This window comes from Drosophila teissieri, chromosome X (genome assembly GCF_016746235.2).
Source record: "Drosophila teissieri strain GT53w chromosome X, Prin_Dtei_1.1, whole genome shotgun sequence".
Lineage (NCBI taxonomy): Eukaryota > Metazoa > Arthropoda > Insecta > Diptera > Drosophilidae > Drosophila > Drosophila teissieri.
In genome coordinates, this window is record NC_053034.1 from 12,353,172 (window position 1) to 12,373,601 (window position 20,430).

General features: G+C 36.3%; 1 protein-coding gene across 1 annotated transcript in view; it reads right to left on the bottom strand.

Annotated features, from left to right (window-relative positions):
• LOC122624184 overlaps positions 1-20,430 on the bottom strand; it is a 42,483-nt gene that overhangs the window by 3,707 nt on the left and 18,346 nt on the right. The window contains 2 exon segments of the mRNA XM_043803643.1: positions 13-4,632; positions 4,687-20,416. Of these exon segments, the coding sequence (XP_043659578.1) occupies positions 13-4,632; positions 4,687-20,416 (20,350 nt within the window).

A 20,430-nucleotide genomic window follows, 5' to 3' on the forward strand; every position in this document is an offset into this window, starting at 1 on the left:
CTAAACATTTACCTTTGAAGTAGTTTTTGCTGTCGGTGTACTCTTCGTAATTTTGCAATTACACGAGCAAATATCCTCATCGGGATCAATTACGCAAGTACACAAACAAAGCGGTTCCTCGGAAGTAGTTTCAGTAGTTTCTGTTGTTAGCACATCTGAAGTCTCGGTGGTAGGCAATGTTGTAACTGCTGTATTACTTGTATTTACTAAGAACGTATTTGTAGTTTTCCAACTTATGTTTTCAGTATTTTCACTATTCATTGTGATTTCCTTAGAGCTGGAAATATCCGAGTCTCTGATCGTCGATGATAATTCAGAAAGAGAGCTAAGCGTATGTTCTGACTGATTTTTATCCGGTTTTGATATTTGTGCAGTTTGTGCGGTTTGTGCAGTTTTAGATTTTTGTTCTGGATAACTTGAACTTATTGGTGTAATTGAATATGTGGGTATTGTCTCGATTCCTTCAGTACTAAATTCTTCTGAGTATAAATTTATTGTTTGCGATTGTTTAGTAATAGCGGCATCTGTTGTACTGACCATTAAGGAAGGGAATGTTTCTGTCTGTTCTTCGTGTCCCATTGCTTCTGATTTATCAGATTTATCAGATGTAGTTGTTTGAATTTTTGTTGTTGTGGTTTTTATTTCTGGATAAGTAAAACTTTGTAATGTATATTCTGAATCTATATAGGTTATATAGTCTAAAGAATTTGCATTCGTGTCTGTCGTTATCGTTCCGGTGACCTCATCGCTTAATATTGTAGTAAAACTCGTATTACTGATGGCTTCTTTCGTATAATTATTTAGATGGCTCGGTATCCCAGTTAAAGATGGTTGTATAGCAATGTCATCTGTTTCAAAGCTATCTTCACTTTTCGGTGAACTTGGTATTTCTTGCGAGATAGTAATTAAATCTAAGGGTAGAGATGAATCAACGATCTCGGTCATCACTGGATTAGTTAAGCTATGAGAAACAATTTCATGTTGAGTGCTTGATACATTTCCTATAATTTCCAGAGTTTGTTGACTTGTTGAAAGCAAACTTGGTAATTCAGAAAGCCCACTAACTGGATTTGACAATTGTGAAACAGATTCTGTCATTGTATTATGTATAGGCAGGAAATCAGTCGAAGTATTGCTGTTGAAAATAAAATACTCAGTTGTTGTTTCAGTGGTAACTTTACTTTTAACAGTTGATAACGTCGACGATTTTAATTTAGAAATTAGTGGTGTACTTAATAAACGCATAGACTTAGAGGTCACAATTTCTTTACTACTTTCTTGATATCTTTGAGTACTTGAAAATTGAGATTTCGTCAGGTCCTTTGTTTTATTTTGTGTTATAAGTTCTGTACTTGAAATTGTAGTTAACTCACTGGTCTCCTTTAGAATTATTTGATTCTCTTCTGCACTAGGAATATCTTGTGTATGACTTGCTATTGAACTTGGCTGCTGGAGAGAAATCGATAGAGTTCTTGTATCTTCTTGTGATGTTTCATCTTTTGCCATTGTACTTGATTGAAGGTGTGAAATCGGCAGTGTCCTTGTATCTTCATCAACACTTTGACTTGAAAACACACTTTTAGTTTTTGTACTTGATTGAGGAAGCTTTGTTGATAGTGTCCATGGCACTTCTGTCATTTGATTTTCTTCTGCACTGGATTCTTGATTTGAACTGCTTTCTTCTGTTGTGGATTGAGCTAAAGAAGTTAAAAATTCCGTTGTTTCCCCTTGAATTGTTTGATCTTCTGCACTCGAAACTGTAGGTAAACTATTTGCCATTGTACTTGTTTGAAGGGAAGAAATCGATAGCGTCCTTGTATATTCTTCAGATGTTTTATCTTCATCTACACTTTGACTTGAAAATATACTTAAAGTCTGAGTGCTTGATTGAGGAAGCTTTGTTGATAATGTCCATGGCACTTCTGTCATTTGATTTTCTTCTGCACTGGATTCTTGACTTGAACTGCTTTCTTCTGTTGTGGATTGAGGTAAAGAAGTTAAAAATTCCTTTGTTTTCTCTTGAATTGTTTGATCTTCTGCACTCGAAACTGTAGGTAAACTATTTGCCATTGTACTTGTTTGAAGGGGAGAAATCGATAGCGTCCTTGTATATTCTTCAGATGTTTTATCTTCATCTACACTTTGACTTGAAAATATACTTATAGTTTGAGTGCTTGATTGAGGAAGCTTTGTTGATAGCGTAAATGGAACTTCTGTCATTTGGTTTTCTTCTGCACTGGATTCTTGATTTGAACTGCTTTCTTCTGTTGTGGATTGAGGTGAAGATGTTAAAAATTCCGTTGTTTCCTCTTGAAATGTTTGATCGACTGCACTCGAAACTGTAGGAAAACTATTTGCCATTGTACTTGATTGAAGGGAAGAAATCGATAGCGTCCTTGTATATTCTTCAGATGTTTTATCTTCATCTACACTTTGACTGGAAAATATACCTATAGTTTGAGGAAGCTTTGTTGATAGTGTCCATGGCACTTCTGTCATTTGATTTTCTTCTGCACTGGATTCTTGATTTGAACTGCTTTCTTCTGTTGTGGATTGAGCTAAAGAAGTTAAAAATTCCGTTGTTTCCCCTTGAATTGTTTGATCTTCTGCACTCGAAACTGTAGGTAAACTATTTGCCATTGTACTTGTTTGAAGGGAAGAAATCGATAGCGTCCTTGTATATTCTTCAGATGTTTTATCTTCATCTACACTTTGACTGGAAAATATACCTATAGTTTGAGGAAGCTTTGTTGAAAGTGTCCATGGCACTTCTGTCATTTGATTTTCTTCTGCACTGGATTCTTGATTTGAACTGCTTTCTTCTGTTGTGGATTGAGCTAAAGAAGTTAAAAATTCCGTTGTTTCCCCTTGAATTGTTTGATCTTCTGCACTCGAAACTGTAGGTAAACTATTTGCCATTGTACTTGTTTGAAGGGGAGAAATCGATAGCGTCCTTGTATATTCTTCAGATGTTTTATCTTCATCTACACTTTGACTTGAAAATATACTTATAGTTTGAGTGCTTGATTGAGGAAGCTTTGTTGATAGCGTAAATGGAACTTCTGTCATTTGGTTTTCTTCTGCACTGGATTCTTGATTTGAACTGCTTTCTTCTGTTGTGGATTGAGGTGAAGATGTTAAAAATTCCGTTGTTTCCTCTTGAAATGTTTGATCGACTGCACTCGAAACTGTAGGAAAACTATTTGCCATTGTACTTGATTGAAGGGGAGAAACCGATAGCGTCCTTGTATATTCTTCAGATGTTTTATCTTCATCTACACTTTGACTGGAAAATATACTTATAGTTTGAGTGCCTGATTGAGGAAGCTTTGTTGATAGTGGCCATGGCACTTCTGTCATTTGATTTTCTTCTGCACTGGATTCTGGACTTGAACTGCTTTCTTCTGTTGCCGATTGATGTAAAGATGTTAAAAATTCCGTTGTTTCCTTTTGAATTGTTTGATCTTCTGCACTCGAAACTGTAGGTAAACTATTTGCCATTGTACTTGATTGTAGGGGAAAAATCGATAGCGTCCTTGTATATTCTTCAGATGTTTTATCTTCATCTACACTTTGACTTGAAAAAATACTTATAGTTTGAGTGCTTGATTGAGGAAACTTTGTTGATAGTGTCCATGGCACTTCTGTCATTTGATTTTTTTCTGCACTGGATTCTTGAATTGAGCTGCTTTCTTCTGTTGTGGATTGAGGTAAAGATGTTACAAATTCCGTTGTTTCCTCTTGAATTGTTTGATCTTCTGCACTCGAAACTGTAGGTAAACTATTTGCCATTGTACTTGATTGAAGGGGAGAACTCGATAGCGTCCTTTTATATTCTTCAGATGTTTTATCTTCATCTACACTTTGACTTGAAAATATACTTATAGTTTGAGTGCTTGATTGAGGAAGCTTTGTTGATAGTGTCCATGGCACTTCTGTCATTTGATTTTCTTCTGCACTGGATTCTTGATTTGAGCTGCTTTCTTCTGTTGTGGATTGAGGTAAAGAAGTTAAAAATTCCGTTGTTTCGTCTTGAATTGTTTGATCTTCTGCACTCGAAACTGTTGGTAAACTATTTGCCATTGTACTTGTTTGAAGGGGAGAAATCGATAGCGTCCTTGTATATTCTTCAGATGTTTTATCTTCATCTGCACTTTGACTTGAAAATATACTTATAGTTTGAGTGCTTGATTGAGGAAGCTTTGTTGATAGCGTAAATGGAACTTCTGTCATTTGGTTTTCTTCTGCACTGGATTCTTGATTTGAACTGCTTTCTTCTGTTGTGGATTGAGGTGAAGATGTTAAAAATTCCGTTGTTTCCTCTTGAAATGTTTGATCGACTGCACTCGAAACTGTAGGAAAACTATTTGCCATTGTACTTGATTGAAGGGGAGAAACCGATAGCGTCCTTGTATATTCTTCAGATGTTTTATCTTCATCTACACTTTGACTGGAAAATATACTTATAGTTTGAGTGCCTGATTGAGGAAGCTTTGTTGATAGTGGCCATGGCACTTCTGTCATTTGATTTTCTTCTGCACTGAATTCTGGACTTGAACTGCTTTCTTCTGTTGCCGATTGATGTAAAGATGTTAAAAATTCCGTTGTTTCCTTTTGAATTGTTTGATCTTCTGCACTCGAAACTGTAGGTAAACTATTTGCCATTGTACTTGATTGTAGGGGAAAAATCGATAGCGTCCTTGTATATTCTTCAGATGTTTTATCTTCATCTACACTTTGACTTGAAAAAATACTTATAGTTTGAGTGCTTGATTGAGGAAGCTTTGTTGATAGTGTCCATGGCACTTCTGTCATTTGATTTTTTTCTGCACTGTATTCTTGAATTGAGCTGCTTTCTTCTGTTGTGGATTGAGGTAAAGATGTTAAAAATTCCGTTGTTTCCTCTTGAATTGTTTGATCTTCTGCACTCGAAACTGTAGGTAAACTATTTGCCATTGTACTTGATTGAAGGGGAGAACTCGATAGCGTCCTTTTATATTCTTCAGATGTTTTATCTTCATCTACACTTTGACTTGAAAATATACTTATAGTTTGAGTGCTTGATTGAGGAAGCTTTGTTGATAGTGTCCATGGCACTTCTGTCATTTGATTTTCTTCTGCACTGGATTCTTGATTTGAGCTGCTTTCTTCTGTTGTGGATTGAGGTAAAGAAGTTACAAATTCCGTTGTTTCGTCTTGAATTGTTTGATCTTCTGCACTCGAAACTGTAGGTAAACTATTTGCCATTGTACTTGTTTGAAGGGGAGAAATCGATAGCGTCCTTGTATATTCTTCAGATGTTTTATCTTCATCTGCACTTTGACTTGAAAATATACCTATAGTTTGAGTGCTTGATTGAGGAAGCTTTGTTGATAGCGTAAATGGAACTTCTGTCATTTGGTTTTCTTCTGCACTGGATTCTTGATTTGAACTGCTTTCTTCTGTTGTGGATTGAGGTGAAGATGTTAAAAATTCCGTTGTTTCCTCTTGAAATGTTTGATCGACTGCACTCGAAACTGTAGGAAAACTATTTGCCATTGTACTTGATTGAAGGGGAGAAACCGATAGCGTCCTTGTATATTCTTCAGATGTTTTATCTTCATCTGCACTTTGACTTGAAAATATACTTATAGTTTGAGTGCCTGATTGAGGAAGCTTTGTTGATAGTGTCCATGGCACTTCTGTCATTTGATTTTTTTCTGCACTCGATTCTTGAATTGAGCTGCTTTCTTCTGTTGTGGATTGAGGTAAAGAAGTTAAAAATTCCGTTGTTTCGTCTTGAATTGTTTGATCTTCTGCACTCGAAATTGTAGGTAAACTATTTGCCATTGTACTTGTTTGAAGGGGAGAAATCGATAGCGTCCTTGTATATTCTTCAGATGTTTTATCTTCATCTGCACTTTGACTTGAAAATATACTTATAGTTTGAGTGCTTGATTGAGGAAGCTTTGTTGATAGCGTAAATGGAACTTCTGTCATTTGATTTTCTTCTGCACTGGATTCTGGACTTAAACTGCTTTCTTCTGTTGCCGATTGATGTAAAGATGTTAAAAATTCCGTTGTTTCCTTTTGAATTGTTTGATCTTCTGCACTCGAAACTGTAGGTAAACTATTTGCCATTGTACTTGATTGTAGGGGAAAAATCGATAGCGTCCTTGTATATTCTTCAGATGTTTTATCTTCATCTACACTTTGACTTGAAAATATACTTATAGTTTGAGTGCTTGATTGAGGAAGCTTTGTTGATAGTGTCCATGGCACTTCTGTCATTTGATTTTTTTCTGCACTCGATTCTTGAATTGAGCTGCTTTCTTCTGTTGTGGATTGAGGTAAAGAAGTTAAAAATTCCGTTGTTTCGTCTTGAATTGTTTGATCTTCTGCACTCGAAACTGTAGGTAAACTATTTGCCATTGTACTTGTTTGAAGGGGAGAAATCGATAGCGTCCTTGTATATTCTTCAGATGTTTTATCTTCATCTTCACTTTGACTTGAAAATATACTTATAGTTTGAGTGCCTGATTGAGGAAGCTTTGTTGATAGTGTCCATGGCACTTCTGTCATTTGATTTTCTTCTGCACTGGATTCTTGACTTGAACTGCTTTTTTCTGTTGTCGATTGAGGTAAAGATGTTAAAAATTCCGTTGTTTCCTTTTGAATTGTTTGATCTTCTGCACTCGAAACTGTAGGTAAACTATTTGCCATTGTACTTGTTTGAAGGGGAGAAATCGATAGCGTCCTTGTATATTCTTCAGATGTTTTATCTTCATCTACACTTTGACTTGAAAATATACTTATAGTTTGAGTGCCTGATTGAGGAAGCTTTGTTGATAGTGTCCATGGCACTTCTGTCATTTGGTTTTCTTCTGCACTGGATTCTTGACTTGAACTGCTTTCTTCTGTTGTCGATTGAGGTAAAGATGTTAAAAATTCCGTTGTTTCCTCTTGAATTGTTTGATCTTCTGCACTCGAAACTGTAGGTAAACTATTTGCCATTGTACTTGATTGAAGGGGAGAACTGGATAGCGTCCTTTTATATTCTTCAGATGTTTTATTGTCTTGAATGGTTTGATCTTCTGCACTCGAAACTGTAGGTAAACTATTTGCCATTGTACTTGTTTGAAGGGGAGAAATCGATAGCGTCCTTGTATATTCTTCAGATGTTTTATCTTCATCTACACTTTGACTTGAAAATATACTTATAGTTTGAGTGCCTGATTGAGGAAGCTTTGTTGATAGTGTCCATGGCACTTCTGTCATTTGGTTTTCTTCTGCACTGGATTCTTGACTTGAACTGCTTTCTTCTGTTGTCGATTGAGGTAAAGATGTTAAAAATTCCGTTGTTTCCTCTTGAATTGTTTGATCTTCTGCACTCGAAACTGTAGGTAAACTATTTGCCATTGTACTTGATTGAAGGGGAGAACTGGATAGCGTCCTTTTATATTCTTCAGATGTTTTATTGTCTTGAATGGTTTGATCTTCTGCACTCGAAACTGTAGGTAAACTATTTGCCATTGTACTTGTTTGAAGGGGAGAAATCGATAGCGTCCTTGTATATTCTTCAGATGTTTTATCTTCATCTGCACTTTGACTTGAAAATATACTTATAGTTTGAGTGCCTGATTGAGGAAGCTTTGTTGATAGTGTCCATGGCACTTCTGTCATTTGATTTTCTTCTGCACTGGATTCTTGACTTGAACTGCTTTCTTCTGTTGTCGATTGAGGTAAAGATGTTAAAAATTCCGTTGTTTCCTTTTGAATTGTTTGATCTTCTGCACTCGAAACTGTAGGTAAACTATTTGCCATTGTACTTGTTTGAAGGGGAGAAATCGATAGCGTCCTTGTATATTCTTCAGATGTTTTATCTTCATCTACACTTTGACTTGAAAATATACTTATAGTTTGAGTGCCTGATTGAGGAAGCTTTGTTGATAGTGTCCATGGCACTTCTGTCATTTGATTTTCTTCTGCACTGGATTCTTGACTTGAACTGCTTTCTTCTGTTGTCGATTGAGGTAAAGATGTTAAAAATTCCGTTGTTTCCTCTTGAATTGTTTGATCTTCTGCACTCGAAACTGTAGGTAAACTATTTGCCATTGTACTTGATTGAAGGGGAGAACTCGATAGCGTCCTTTTATATTCTTCATATGTTTTATCTTCATCTACACTTTGACTTGAAAATATACTTATAGTTTGAGTGCTTGATTGAGGAATCTTTGTTGATAGTGTCCATGGCACTTCTGTCATTTGATTTTCTTCTGCACTGGATTCTTGACTTGAACTGCTTTCTTCTGTTGTGGATTGAGGTAAAGATGTTGAAAATTCCGTTGTTTCCTCTTGAATTGTTTGATCTTCTGCACTCGAAACTGTAGGTAAACTATTTGCCATTGTACTTGATTGAGAGACAGAAATCGATGCTGCACTTGCTGTTACACTTTCCGAGACTTCTGAAGTACTTCCTTTAAGGTTGCATTCGCAGATACACGAGTCTTTTCCTATTTCCAATTGGCAAGTACAATCACAGCCAAGAGAACTTGATTGTTCAAATTGAAAGTTTGATATTGTACCTAAGGAAGGTAAAGACTTTGACTGTTGTTCCTTTTCCTCTAGCGTTAGGGGGCTTATTCCTGTGTTTGGTATTCCTGGTAGACTACGAAATGTTGTACTCAATTGAAGTAGGGATTTTGATACCTTTTCTAAGTCGTCTTGCGTTGGATGATCTTTGTCTGTGTTTGAAATTTCGATTAGATCACTAAATACTGTACTTAATGGAGAAACAGATTGCGATTGACTTCCCATTTCATTTTGGGATGTTTGATATTGTCCTGTACTCATTTGATTTTCTTCTGCACTGGATTCTTGACTTGAACTGCTTTTTTCTGTTGTGGATTGAGGTAAAGATGTTAAAAATTCCGTTGTTTCCTCTTGAATTGTTTGATCTTCTGCCCTGGAAACTGTAGGTAAACTATTTGCCATTGTACTTGATTGAAGGGGAGAAATCGATAGCGTCCTTGTATATTCTTCAGATGTTTTATCTTCATCTACACTTTGACTTGAAAATATACTTATAGTTGCAGTGCTTGATGGAGGAAGCTTTGTTGATAGTGTCCATGGCACTTCTGTCATTTGATTTTCTTCTGCACTGGATTCTTGATTTGAGCTGCTTTCTTCTGTTGTGGATTGAGGTAAAGAAGTTAAAAATTCCGTTGTTTCGTCTTGAATTGTTTGATCTTCTGCACTCGAAACTGTAGGTAAACTATTTGCCATTGTACTTGTTTGAAGGGGAGAAATCGATAGCGTCCTTGTATATTCTTCAGATGTTTTATCTTCATCTGCACTGTGACTTGAAAATATACTTATAGTTTGAGTGCCTGATTGAGGAAGCTTTGTTGATAGTGTCCATGGCACTTCTGTCATTTGATTTTCTTCTGCACTGGATTCTTGACTTGAACTGCTTTCTTCTGTTGTCGATTGAGGTAAAGATGTTAAAAATTCCGTTGTTTCCTTTTGAATTGTTTGATCTTCTGCACTCGAAACTGTAGGTAAACTATTTGCCATTGTACTTGATTGAAGGGGAGAAACCGATAGCGTCCTTGTATATTCTTCAGATGTTTTATCTTCATCTACACTTTGACTTGAAAATATACTTATAGTTTGAGTGCCTGATTGAGGAAGCTTTGTTGATAGTGTCCATGGCACTTCTGTCATTTGATTTTCTTCTGCACTGGATTCTTGACTTGAACTGCTTTCTTCTGTTGTGGATTGAGGTAAAGATGTTAAAAATTCCGTTGTTTCCTTTTGAATTGTTTGATCTTCTGCACTCGAAACTGTAGGTAAACTATTTGCCATTGTACTTGTTTGAAGGGGAGAAATCGATAGCGTCCTTGTATATTCTTCAGATGTTTTATCTTCTTCTACACTTTGACTTGAAAATATACTTTTAGTTTGAGTGCCTGATTGAGGAAGCTTTGTTGATAGTGTCCATGGCACTTCTGTCATTTGATTTTCTTCTGCACTGGATTCTTGACTTGAACTGCTTTCTTCTGTTGTGGATTGAGGTAAAGATGTTAAAAATTCCGTTGTTTCCTCTTGAATTGTTTGATCTTCTGCACTCGAAACTGTAGGTAAACTATTTGCCATTGTACTTGATTGAAGGGGAGAAATCGATAGCGTCCTTGTATATTCTTCAGATGTTTTATCTTCATCTACACTTTGACTTGAAAATATACTTATAGTTTGAGTGCTTGATTGAGGAAGCTTTGTTGATAGTGTCCATGGCACTTCTGTCATTTGATTTTCTTCTGCACTGGATTCTTGATTTGAGCTGCTTTCTTCTGTTGTGGATTGAGGTAAAGAAGTTAAAAATTCCGTTGTTTCGTCTTGAATTGTTTGATCTTCTGCACTCGAAACTGTAGGTAAACTATTTGCCATTGTACTTGTTTGAAGGGGAGAAATCGATAGCGTCCTTGTATATTCTTCAGATGTTTTATCTTCATCTGCACTTTGACTTGAAAATATACTTATAGTTTGAGTGCCTGATTGAGGAAGCTTTGTTGATAGTGTCCATGGCACTTCTGTCATTTGATTTTCTTCTGCACTGGATTCTTGACTTGAACTGCTTTCTTCTGTTGTGGATTGAGGTAAAGATGTTGAAAATTCCGTTGTTTCCTCTTGAATTGTTTGATCTTCTGCACTCGAAACTGTAGGTAAACTATTTGCCATTGTACTTGATTGAAGGGGAGAAATCGATAGCGTCCTTGTATATTCTTCAGATGTTTTGTCTTCATCTACACTTTGACTTGAAAATATACTTATAGTTTGAGTGCTTGATTGAGGAAGCTTTGTTGATAGTGTCCATGGCACTTCTGTCATTTGATTTTCTTCTGCACTGGATTCTTGATTTGAGCTGCTTTCTTCTGTTGTGGATTGAGGTAAAGAAGTTAAAAATTCCGTTGTTTCGTCTTGAATTGTTTGATCTTCTGCACTCGTAACTGTAGGTAAACTATTTGCCATTGTACTTGTTTGAAGGGGAGAAATCGATAGCGTCCTTGTATATTCTTCAGATGTTTTATCTTCATCTGCACTTTGACTTGAAAATATACTTATAGTTTGAGTGCCTGATTGAGGAAGCTTTGTTGATAGTGTCCATGGCACTTCTGTCATTTGATTTTCTTCTGCACTGGATTCTTGACTTGAACTGCTTTCTTCTGTTGTCGATTGAGGTGAAGATGTTAAAAATTCCGTTGTTTCCTTTTGAATTGTTTGATCTTCTGCACTCGAAAATGTAGGTAAAGTGTTTTCTATTGTACTTGATTGAGAGACAGAAATCGATGCTGCACTTGCTGTTACACTTTCCGAGACTTCTGAAGTACTTCCTTTAAGGTTGCATTCGCAGATACACGAGTCTTTTCCTATTTCCAATTGGCAAGTACAATCACAGCCAAGAGAACTTGATTGTTCAAATTGAAAGTTTGATATTGTACCTAAGGAAGGTAAAGACTTTGACTGTTGTTCCTTTTCCTCTAGCGTTAGGGGGCTTATTCCTGTGTTTGGTATTCCTGGTAGACTACGAAATGTTGTACTCAATTGAAGTAGGGATTTTGATACCTTTTCTAAGTCGTCTTGCGTTGGATGATCTTTGTCTGTGTTTGAAATTTCGATTAGATCACTAAATACTGTACTTAATGGAGAAACAGATTGCGATTGACTTCCCATTTCATTTTGGGATGTTTGATATTGTCCTGTACTCATTTGAGTTTCTTCTGCACTGGATTCTTGACTTGAACTGCTTTCTTCTGTTGTGGATTGAGGTAAAGATGTTAAAAATTCCGTTGTTTCCTCTTGAATTGTTTGATCTTCTGCACTCGAAACTGTAGGTAAACTATTTGCCATTGTACTTGATTGAAGGGGAGAACTCGATAGCGTCCTTGTATATTCTTCAGATGTTTTGTCTTCATCTACACTTTGACTTAAAAATATACTTATAGTTTGAGTGCTTGATTGAGGAAGCTTTGTTGATAGTGTCCATGGCACTTCTGTCATTTGATTTTCTTCTGCACTGGATTCTTGACTTGAACTGCTTTCTTCTGTTGTGGATTGAGGTAAAGATGTTGAAAATTCCGTTGTTTCCTCTTGAATTGTTTGATCTTCTGCACTCGAAACTGTAGGTAAACTATTTGCCATTGTACTTGATTGAAGGGGAGAAATCGATAGCGTCCTTGTATATTCTTCAGATGTTTTGTCTTCATCTACACTTTGACTTGAAAATATACTTATAGTTTGAGTGCTTGATTGAGGAAGCTTTGTTGATAGTGTCCATGGCACTTCTGTCATTTGATTTTCTTCTGCACTGGATTCTTGACTTGAACTGCTTTCTTTTGTTGTGGATTGAGGTAAAGATGTTGAAAATTCCGTTGTTTCCTCTTGAATTGTTTGATCTTCTGCACTCGAAACTGTAGGTAAACTATTTGCCATTGTACTTGATTGAAGGGGAGAAATCGATAGCGTCCTTGTATATTCTTCAGATGTTTTGTCTTCATCTACACTTTGACTTGAAAATATACTTATAGTTTGAGTGCCTGATTGAGGAAGCTTTGTTGATAGTGTCCATGGCACTTCTGTCATTTGGTTTTCTTCTGCACTGGATTCTTGACTTGAACTGCTTTCTTCTGTTGTGGATTGAGGTAAAGATGTTGAAAATTCCGTTGTTTCCTCTTGAATTGTTTGATCTTCTGCACTCGAAACTGTAGGTAAACTATTTGCCATTGTACTTGATTGAAGGGGAGAAATCGATAGCGTCCTTGTATATTCTTCAGATGTTTTGTCTTCATCTACACTTTGACTTAAAAATATACTTATAGTTTGAGTGCTTGATTGAGGAAGCTTTGTTGATAGTGTCCATGGCACTTCTGTCATTTGATTTTCTTCTGCACTGGATTCTTGATTTGAGCTGCTTTCTTCTGTTGTGGATTGAGGTAATGAAGTTAAAAATTCCGTTGTTTCGTCTTGAATTGTTTGATCTTCTGCACTCGAAACTGTAGGTAAACTATTTGCCATTGTACTTGTTTGAAGGGGAAAAATCGATAGCGTCCTTGTATATTCTTCAGATGTTTTATCTTCATCTACACTTTGACTTGAAAATATACTTATAGTTTGAGTGCCTGATTGAGGAAGCTTTGTTGATAGTGTCCATGGCACTTCTGTCATTTGATTTTCTTCTGCACTGGATTCTTGACTTGAACTGCTTACTTCTGTTGTGGATTGAGGTAAAGATGTTAAAAATTCCGTTGTTTCCTTTTGAATTGTTTGATCTTCTGCACTCGAAACTTTAGGTAAACTATTTGCCATTGTACTTGTTTGAAGGGGAGAAATCGATAGCCTTGTATATTCTTCAGATGTTTTATCTTCATCTACACTTTGACTTGAAAATATACTTATAGTTTGAGTGCCTGATTGAGGAAGCTTTGTTGATAGTGTCCATGGCACTTCTGTCATTTGGTTTTCTTCTGCACTGGATTCTTGACTTGAACTGCTTTCTTCTGTTGTGGATTGAGGTAAAGATGTTGAAAATTCCGTTGTTTCCTCTTGAATTGTTTGATCTTCTGCACTCGAAACTGTAGGTAAACTATTTGCCATTGTACTTGATTGAAGGGGAGAAATCGATAGCGTCCTTGTATATTCTTCAGATGTTTTGTCTTCATCTACACTTTGACTTGAAAATATACTTATAGTTTGAGTGCTTGATTGAGGAAGCTTTGTTGATAGTGTCCATGGCACTTCTGTCATTTGATTTTCTTCTGCACTGGATTCTTGACTTGAACTGCTTTCTTTTGTTGTGGATTGAGGTAAAGATGTTGAAAATTCCGTTGTTTCCTCTTGAATTGTTTGATCTTCTGCACTCGAAACTGTAGGTAAACTATTTGCCATTGTACTTGATTGAAGGGGAGAAATCGATAGCGTCCTTGTATATTCTTCAGATGTTTTGTCTTCATCTACACTTTGACTTGAAAATATACTTATAGTTTGAGTGCTTGATTGAGGAAGCTTTGTTGATAGTGTCCATGGCACTTCTGTCATTTGATTTTCTTCTGCACTGGATTCTTGATTTGAGCTGCTTTCTTCTGTTGTGGATTGAGGTAATGAAGTTAAAAATTCCGTTGTTTCGTCTTGAATTGTTTGATCTTCTGCACTCGAAACTGTAGGTAAACTATTTGCCATTGTACTTGTTTGAAGGGGAAAAATCGATAGCGTCCTTGTATATTCTTCAGATGTTTTATCTTCATCTACACTTTGACTTGAAAATATACTTATAGTTTGAGTGCCTGATTGAGGAAGCTTTGTTGATAGTGTCCATGGCACTTCTGTCATTTGATTTTCTTCTGCACTGGATTCTTGACTTGAACTGCTTACTTCTGTTGTGGATTGAGGTAAAGATGTTAAAAATTCCGTTGTTTCCTTTTGAATTGTTTGATCTTCTGCACTCGAAACTTTAGGTAAACTATTTGCCATTGTACTTGTTTGAAGGGGAGAAATCGATAGCCTTGTATATTCTTCAGATGTTTTATCTTCATCTACACTTTGACTTGAAAATATACTTATAGTTTGAGTGCCTGATTGAGGAAGCTTTGTTGATAGTGTCCATGGCACTTCTGTCATTTGGTTTTCTTCTGCACTGGATTCTTGACTTGAACTGCTTTCTTCTGTTGTCGATTGAGGTAAAGATGTTAAAAATTCCGTTGTTTCCTTTTGAATTGTTTGATCTTCTGCACTCGAAAATGTAGGTAAAGTGTTTGCTATTGTACTTGATTGAGAGACAGAAATCGATGCTGCACTTGCTGTTACACTTTCCGAGACTTCTGAAGTACTTCCTTTAAGGTTGCATTCGCAGATACACGAGTCTTTTCCTATTTCCAATTGGCAAGTACAATCACAGCCAAGAGAACTTGATTGTTCAAATTGAAAGTTTGATATTGTACCTAAGGAAGGTAAAGACTTTGACTGTTGTTCCTTTTCCTCTAGCGTTAGGGGGCTTATTCCTGTGTTTGGTATTCCTGGTAGACTACGAAATGTTGTACTCAATTGAAGTAGGGATTTTGATACCTTTTCTAAGTCGTCTTGCGTTGGATGATCTTTGTCTGTGTTTGAAATTTCGATTAGATCACTAAATACTGTACTTAATGGAGAAACAGATTGCGATTGACTTCCCATTTCATTTTGGGATGTTTGATATTGTCCTGTACTCATTTGATTTTCTTCTGCACTGGATTCTTGACTTGAACTGCTTTCTTCTGTTGTGGATTGAGGTAAAGATGTTAAAAATTCCGTTGTTTCCTCTTGAATTGTTTGATCTTCTGCACTCGAAACTGTAGGTAAACTATTTGCCATTGTACTTGATTGAAGGGGAGAACTCGATAGCGTCCTTGTATATTCTTCAGATGTTTTGTCTTCATCTACACTTTGACTTAAAAATATACTTATAGTTTGAGTGCTTGATTGAGGAAGCTTTGTTGATAGTGTCCATGGCACTTCTGTCATTTGATTTTCTTCTGCACTGGATTCTTGACTTGAACTGCTTTCTTCTGTTGTGGATTGAGGTAAAGATGTTGAAAATTCCGTTGTTTCCTCTTGAATTGTTTGATCTTCTGCACTCGAAACTGTAGGAAAACTATTTGCCATTGTACTTGATTGAAGGGGAGAAATCGATAGCGTCCTTGTATATTCTTCAGATGTTTTGTCTTCATCTACACTTTGACTTGAAAATATACTTATAGTTTGAGTGCTTGATTGAGGAAGCTTTGTTGATAGTGTCCATGGCACTTCTGTCATTTGATTTTCTTCTGCACTGGATTCTTGACTTGAACTGCTTTCTTTTGTTGTGGATTGAGGTAAAGATGTTGAAAATTCCGCTGTTTCCTCTTGAATTGTTTGATCTTCTGCACTCGAAACTGTAGGTAAACTATTTGCCATTGTACTTGATTGAAGGGGAGAAATCGATAGCGTCCTTGTATATTCTTCAGATGTTTTGTCTTCATCTACACTTTGACTTGAAAATATACTTATAGTTTGAGTGCCTGATTGAGGAAGCTTTGTTGATAGTGTCCATGGCACTTCTGTCATTTGATTTTCTTCTGCACTGGATTCTTGACTTGAACTGCTTTCTTCTGTTGTGGATTGAGGTAAAGAAGTTAAAAAATCCGTTGTTTCGTCTTGAATTGTTTGATCTTCTGCACTCGAAACTGTAGGTAAACTATTTGCCATTGTACTTGTTTGAAGGGGAGAAATCGATTGCGTCCTTGTATATTCTTCAGATGTTTTATCTTCATCTACACTTTGACTTGAAAATATACTAATAGTTTGAGTGCCTGATTGAGGAAGCTTTGTTGATAGTGTCCATGGCACTTCTGTCATTTGATTTTCTGCTGCACTGGATTCTTGACTTGAACTGCTTTCTTCTGTTGTGGATTGAGGTAAAGATGTTAAAAATTCCGTTGTTTCCTTTTGAATTGTTTGATCTTCTGCACTCGAAACTGTAGGTAAACTATTTGCCATTGTACTTGTTTGAAGGGGAGAAATCGATAGCGTCCTTGTATATTCTTCAGATGTTTTATCTTCATCTACACTTTGACTTGAAAATATACTTATAGTTTGAGTGCCTGATTGAGGAAGCTTTGTTGATAGTGTCCATGGCACTTCTGTCATTTGATTTTCTTCTGCACTGGATTCTTGACTTGAACTGCTTTCTTCTGTTGTGGATTGAGGTAAAGATGTTAAAAATTCCGTTGTTTCCTTTTGAATTGTTTGATCTTCTGCACTCGAAACTGTAGGTAAACTATTTGCCATTGTACTTGTCTGAAGGGGAGAAATCGATAGCGTCCTTGTATATTCTTCAGATGTTTTATCTTCATCTACACTTTGACTTGAAAATATACTTATAGTTTGAGTGCCTGATTGAGGAAGCTTTGTTGATAGTGTCCATGGCACTTCGGTCATTTGATTTTCTTCTGCACTGGATTCTTGACTTGAACTGCTTTCTTCTGTTGTGGATTGAAGTAAAGATGTTAAAAATTCCGTTGTTTCCTTTTGAATTGTTTGATCTTCTGCACTCGAAACTGTAGGTAAACTATTTGCCATTGTACTTGATTGAAGGGGAGAAATCGATAGCGTCCTTGTATATTCTTCAGATGTTTTATCTTCATCTACACTTTGACTTGAAAATATACTAATAGTTTGAGTGCCTGGTTGAGGAAGCTTTGTTGATAGTGTCCATGGCACTTCTGTCATTTGATTTTCTTCTGCACTGGATTCTTGACTTGAACTGCTTTCTTCTGTTGTCGATTGAGGTAAAGATGTTAAAAATTCCGTTGTTTCCTTTTGAATTGTTTGATCTTCTGCACTCGAAACTGTAGGTAAACTATTTGCCATTGTACTTGATTGAAGGGGAGAAATCGATAGCGTCCTTGTATATTCTTCAGATGTTTTGTCTTCATCTACACTTTGACTTGAAAATATACTTATAGTTTGAGTGCCTGATTGAGGAAGCTTTGTTGATAGTGTCCATGGCACTTCTGTCATTTGATTTTCTTCTGCACTGGATTCTTGACTTGAACTGCTTTCTTCTGTTGTGGATTGAGGTAAAGAAGTTAAAAAATCCGTTGTTTCGTCTTGAATTGTTTGATCTTCTGCACTCGAAACTGTAGGTAAACTATTTGCCATTGTACTTGTTTGAAGGGGAGAAATCGATTGCGTCCTTGTATATTCTTCAGATGTTTTATCTTCATCTACACTTTGACTTGAAAATATACTAATAGTTTGAGTGCCTGATTGAGGAAGCTTTGTTGATAGTGTCCATGGCACTTCTGTCATTTGATTTTCTGCTGCACTGGATTCTTGACTTGAACTGCTTTCTTCTGTTGTGGATTGAGGTAAAGATGTTAAAAATTCCGTTGTTTCCTTTTGAATTGTTTGATCTTCTGCACTCGAAACTGTAGGTAAACTATTTGCCATTGTACTTGTTTGAAGGGGAGAAATCGATAGCGTCCTTGTATATTCTTCAGATGTTTTATCTTCATCTACACTTTGACTTGAAAATATACTTATAGTTTGAGTGCCTGATTGAGGAAGCTTTGTTGATAGTGTCCATGGCACTTCTGTCATTTGATTTTCTTCTGCACTGGATTCTTGACTTGAACTGCTTTCTTCTGTTGTGGATTGAGGTAAAGATGTTAAAAATTCCGTTGTTTCCTTTTGAATTGTTTGATCTTCTGCACTCGAAACTGTAGGTAAACTATTTGCCATTGTACTTGTCTGAAGGGGAGAAATCGATAGCGTCCTTGTATATTCTTCAGATGTTTTATCTTCATCTACACTTTGACTTGAAAATATACTTATAGTTTGAGTGCCTGATTGAGGAAGCTTTGTTGATAGTGTCCATGGCACTTCGGTCATTTGATTTTCTTCTGCACTGGATTCTTGACTTGAACTGCTTTCTTCTGTTGTGGATTGAAGTAAAGATGTTAAAAATTCCGTTGTTTCCTTTTGAATTGTTTGATCTTCTGCACTCGAAACTGTAGGTAAACTATTTGCCATTGTACTTGATTGAAGGGGAGAAATCGATAGCGTCCTTGTATATTCTTCAGATGTTTTATCTTCATCTACACTTTGACTTGAAAATATACTAATAGTTTGAGTGCCTGGTTGAGGAAGCTTTGTTGATAGTGTCCATGGCACTTCTGTCATTTGATTTTCTTCTGCACTGGATTCTTGACTTGAACTGCTTTCTTCTGTTGTCGATTGAGGTAAAGATGTTAAAAATTCCGTTGTTTCCTTTTGAATTGTTTGATCTTCTGCACTCGAAACTGTAGGTAAACTATTTGCCATTGTACTTGATTGAAGGGGAGAAATCGATAGCGTCCTTGTATATTCTTCAGATGTTTTGTCTTCATCTACACTTTGACTTGAAAATATACTTATAGTTTGAGTGCCTGATTGAGGAAGCTTTGTTGATAGTGTCCATGGCACTTCTGTCATTTGATTTTCTTCTGCACTGGATTCTGGACTTGAACTGCTTTCTTCTGTTGTGGATTGAGGTAAAGATGTTAAAAATTCCGTTGTTTCTTTTTGAATTGTTTGATCTTCTGCACTCGAAACTGTAGGTAAACTATTTGCCATTGTATTTGTTTGAAGGGGAGAAATCGATAGCGTCCTTGTATATTCTTCAGATGTTTTATCTTCTTCTACACTTTGACTTGAAAATATACTTTTAGTTTGAGTGCCTGATTGAGGAAGCTCTGTTGATAGTGTCCATGGCACTTCTGTCATTTGATTTTCTTCTGCACTGGATTCTTGACTTGAACTGCTTTCTTCTGTTGTGGATTGAGGTAAAGATGTTAAAAATTCCGTCGTTTCCTTTTGAATTGTTTCATCTTCTGCACTCGAAACTGTAGGTAAACTATTTGCCATTGTACTTGATTGAAGGGGAGAAATCGATAGCGTCCTTGTATATTCTTCAGATGTTTTATCTTCTTCTACACTTTGACTTGAAAATATACTAATAGTTTGAGTGCTTAATTGAGGAAGCTTTGCTGATAGTGTCCATGGCACTTCTGTCATTTGATTTTTTTCTGCACTGGATTCTTGACTTGAACTGCTTTCTTCCGTCGTGGATTGAGGTAAAGATGTTAAAAATTCCGTTGTTTCCTTTTGAATTGTTTGATCTTCTGCACTCGAAACTGTAGGTAAACTATTTGCCATTGTACTTGATTGAAGGGGAGAAATCGATAGCGTCCTTGTATATTCTTCAGATGTTTTATCTTCATCTACACTTTGACTTGAAAATATACTTATAGTTTGAGTGCCTGATTGAGGAAGCTTTGTTGATAGTGTCCATGGCACTTCTGTCATTTGATTTTCTTCTGCACTGGATTCTTGACTTGAACTGCTTTCTTCTGTTGTGGATTGAGGTAAAGATGTTAAAAATTCCGTTGTTTCTTTTTGAATTGTTTGATCTTCTGCACTCGAAACTGTAGGTAAACTATTTGCCATTGTATTTGTTTGAAGGGGAGAAATCGATAGCGTCCTTGTATATTCTTCAGATGTTTTATTTTCATCTACACTTTGACTTGAAAATATACTTTTAGTTTGAGTGCCTGATTGAGGAAGCTTTGTTGATAGTGTCCATGGCACTTCTGTCATTTGATTTTCTTCTGCACTGGATTCTTGACTTGAACTGCTTTCTTCCGTCGTGGATTGAGGTAAAGATGTTAAAAATTCCGTTGTTTCCTTTTGAATTGTTTGATCTTCTGCACTCGAAACTGTAGGTAAACTATTTGCCATTGTACTTGATTGAAGGGGAGAAACCGATAGCGTCCTTGTATATTCTTCAGGTGTTTTATCTTCATCTACACTTGGACTTGAAAATATACTTATAGTTTGAGT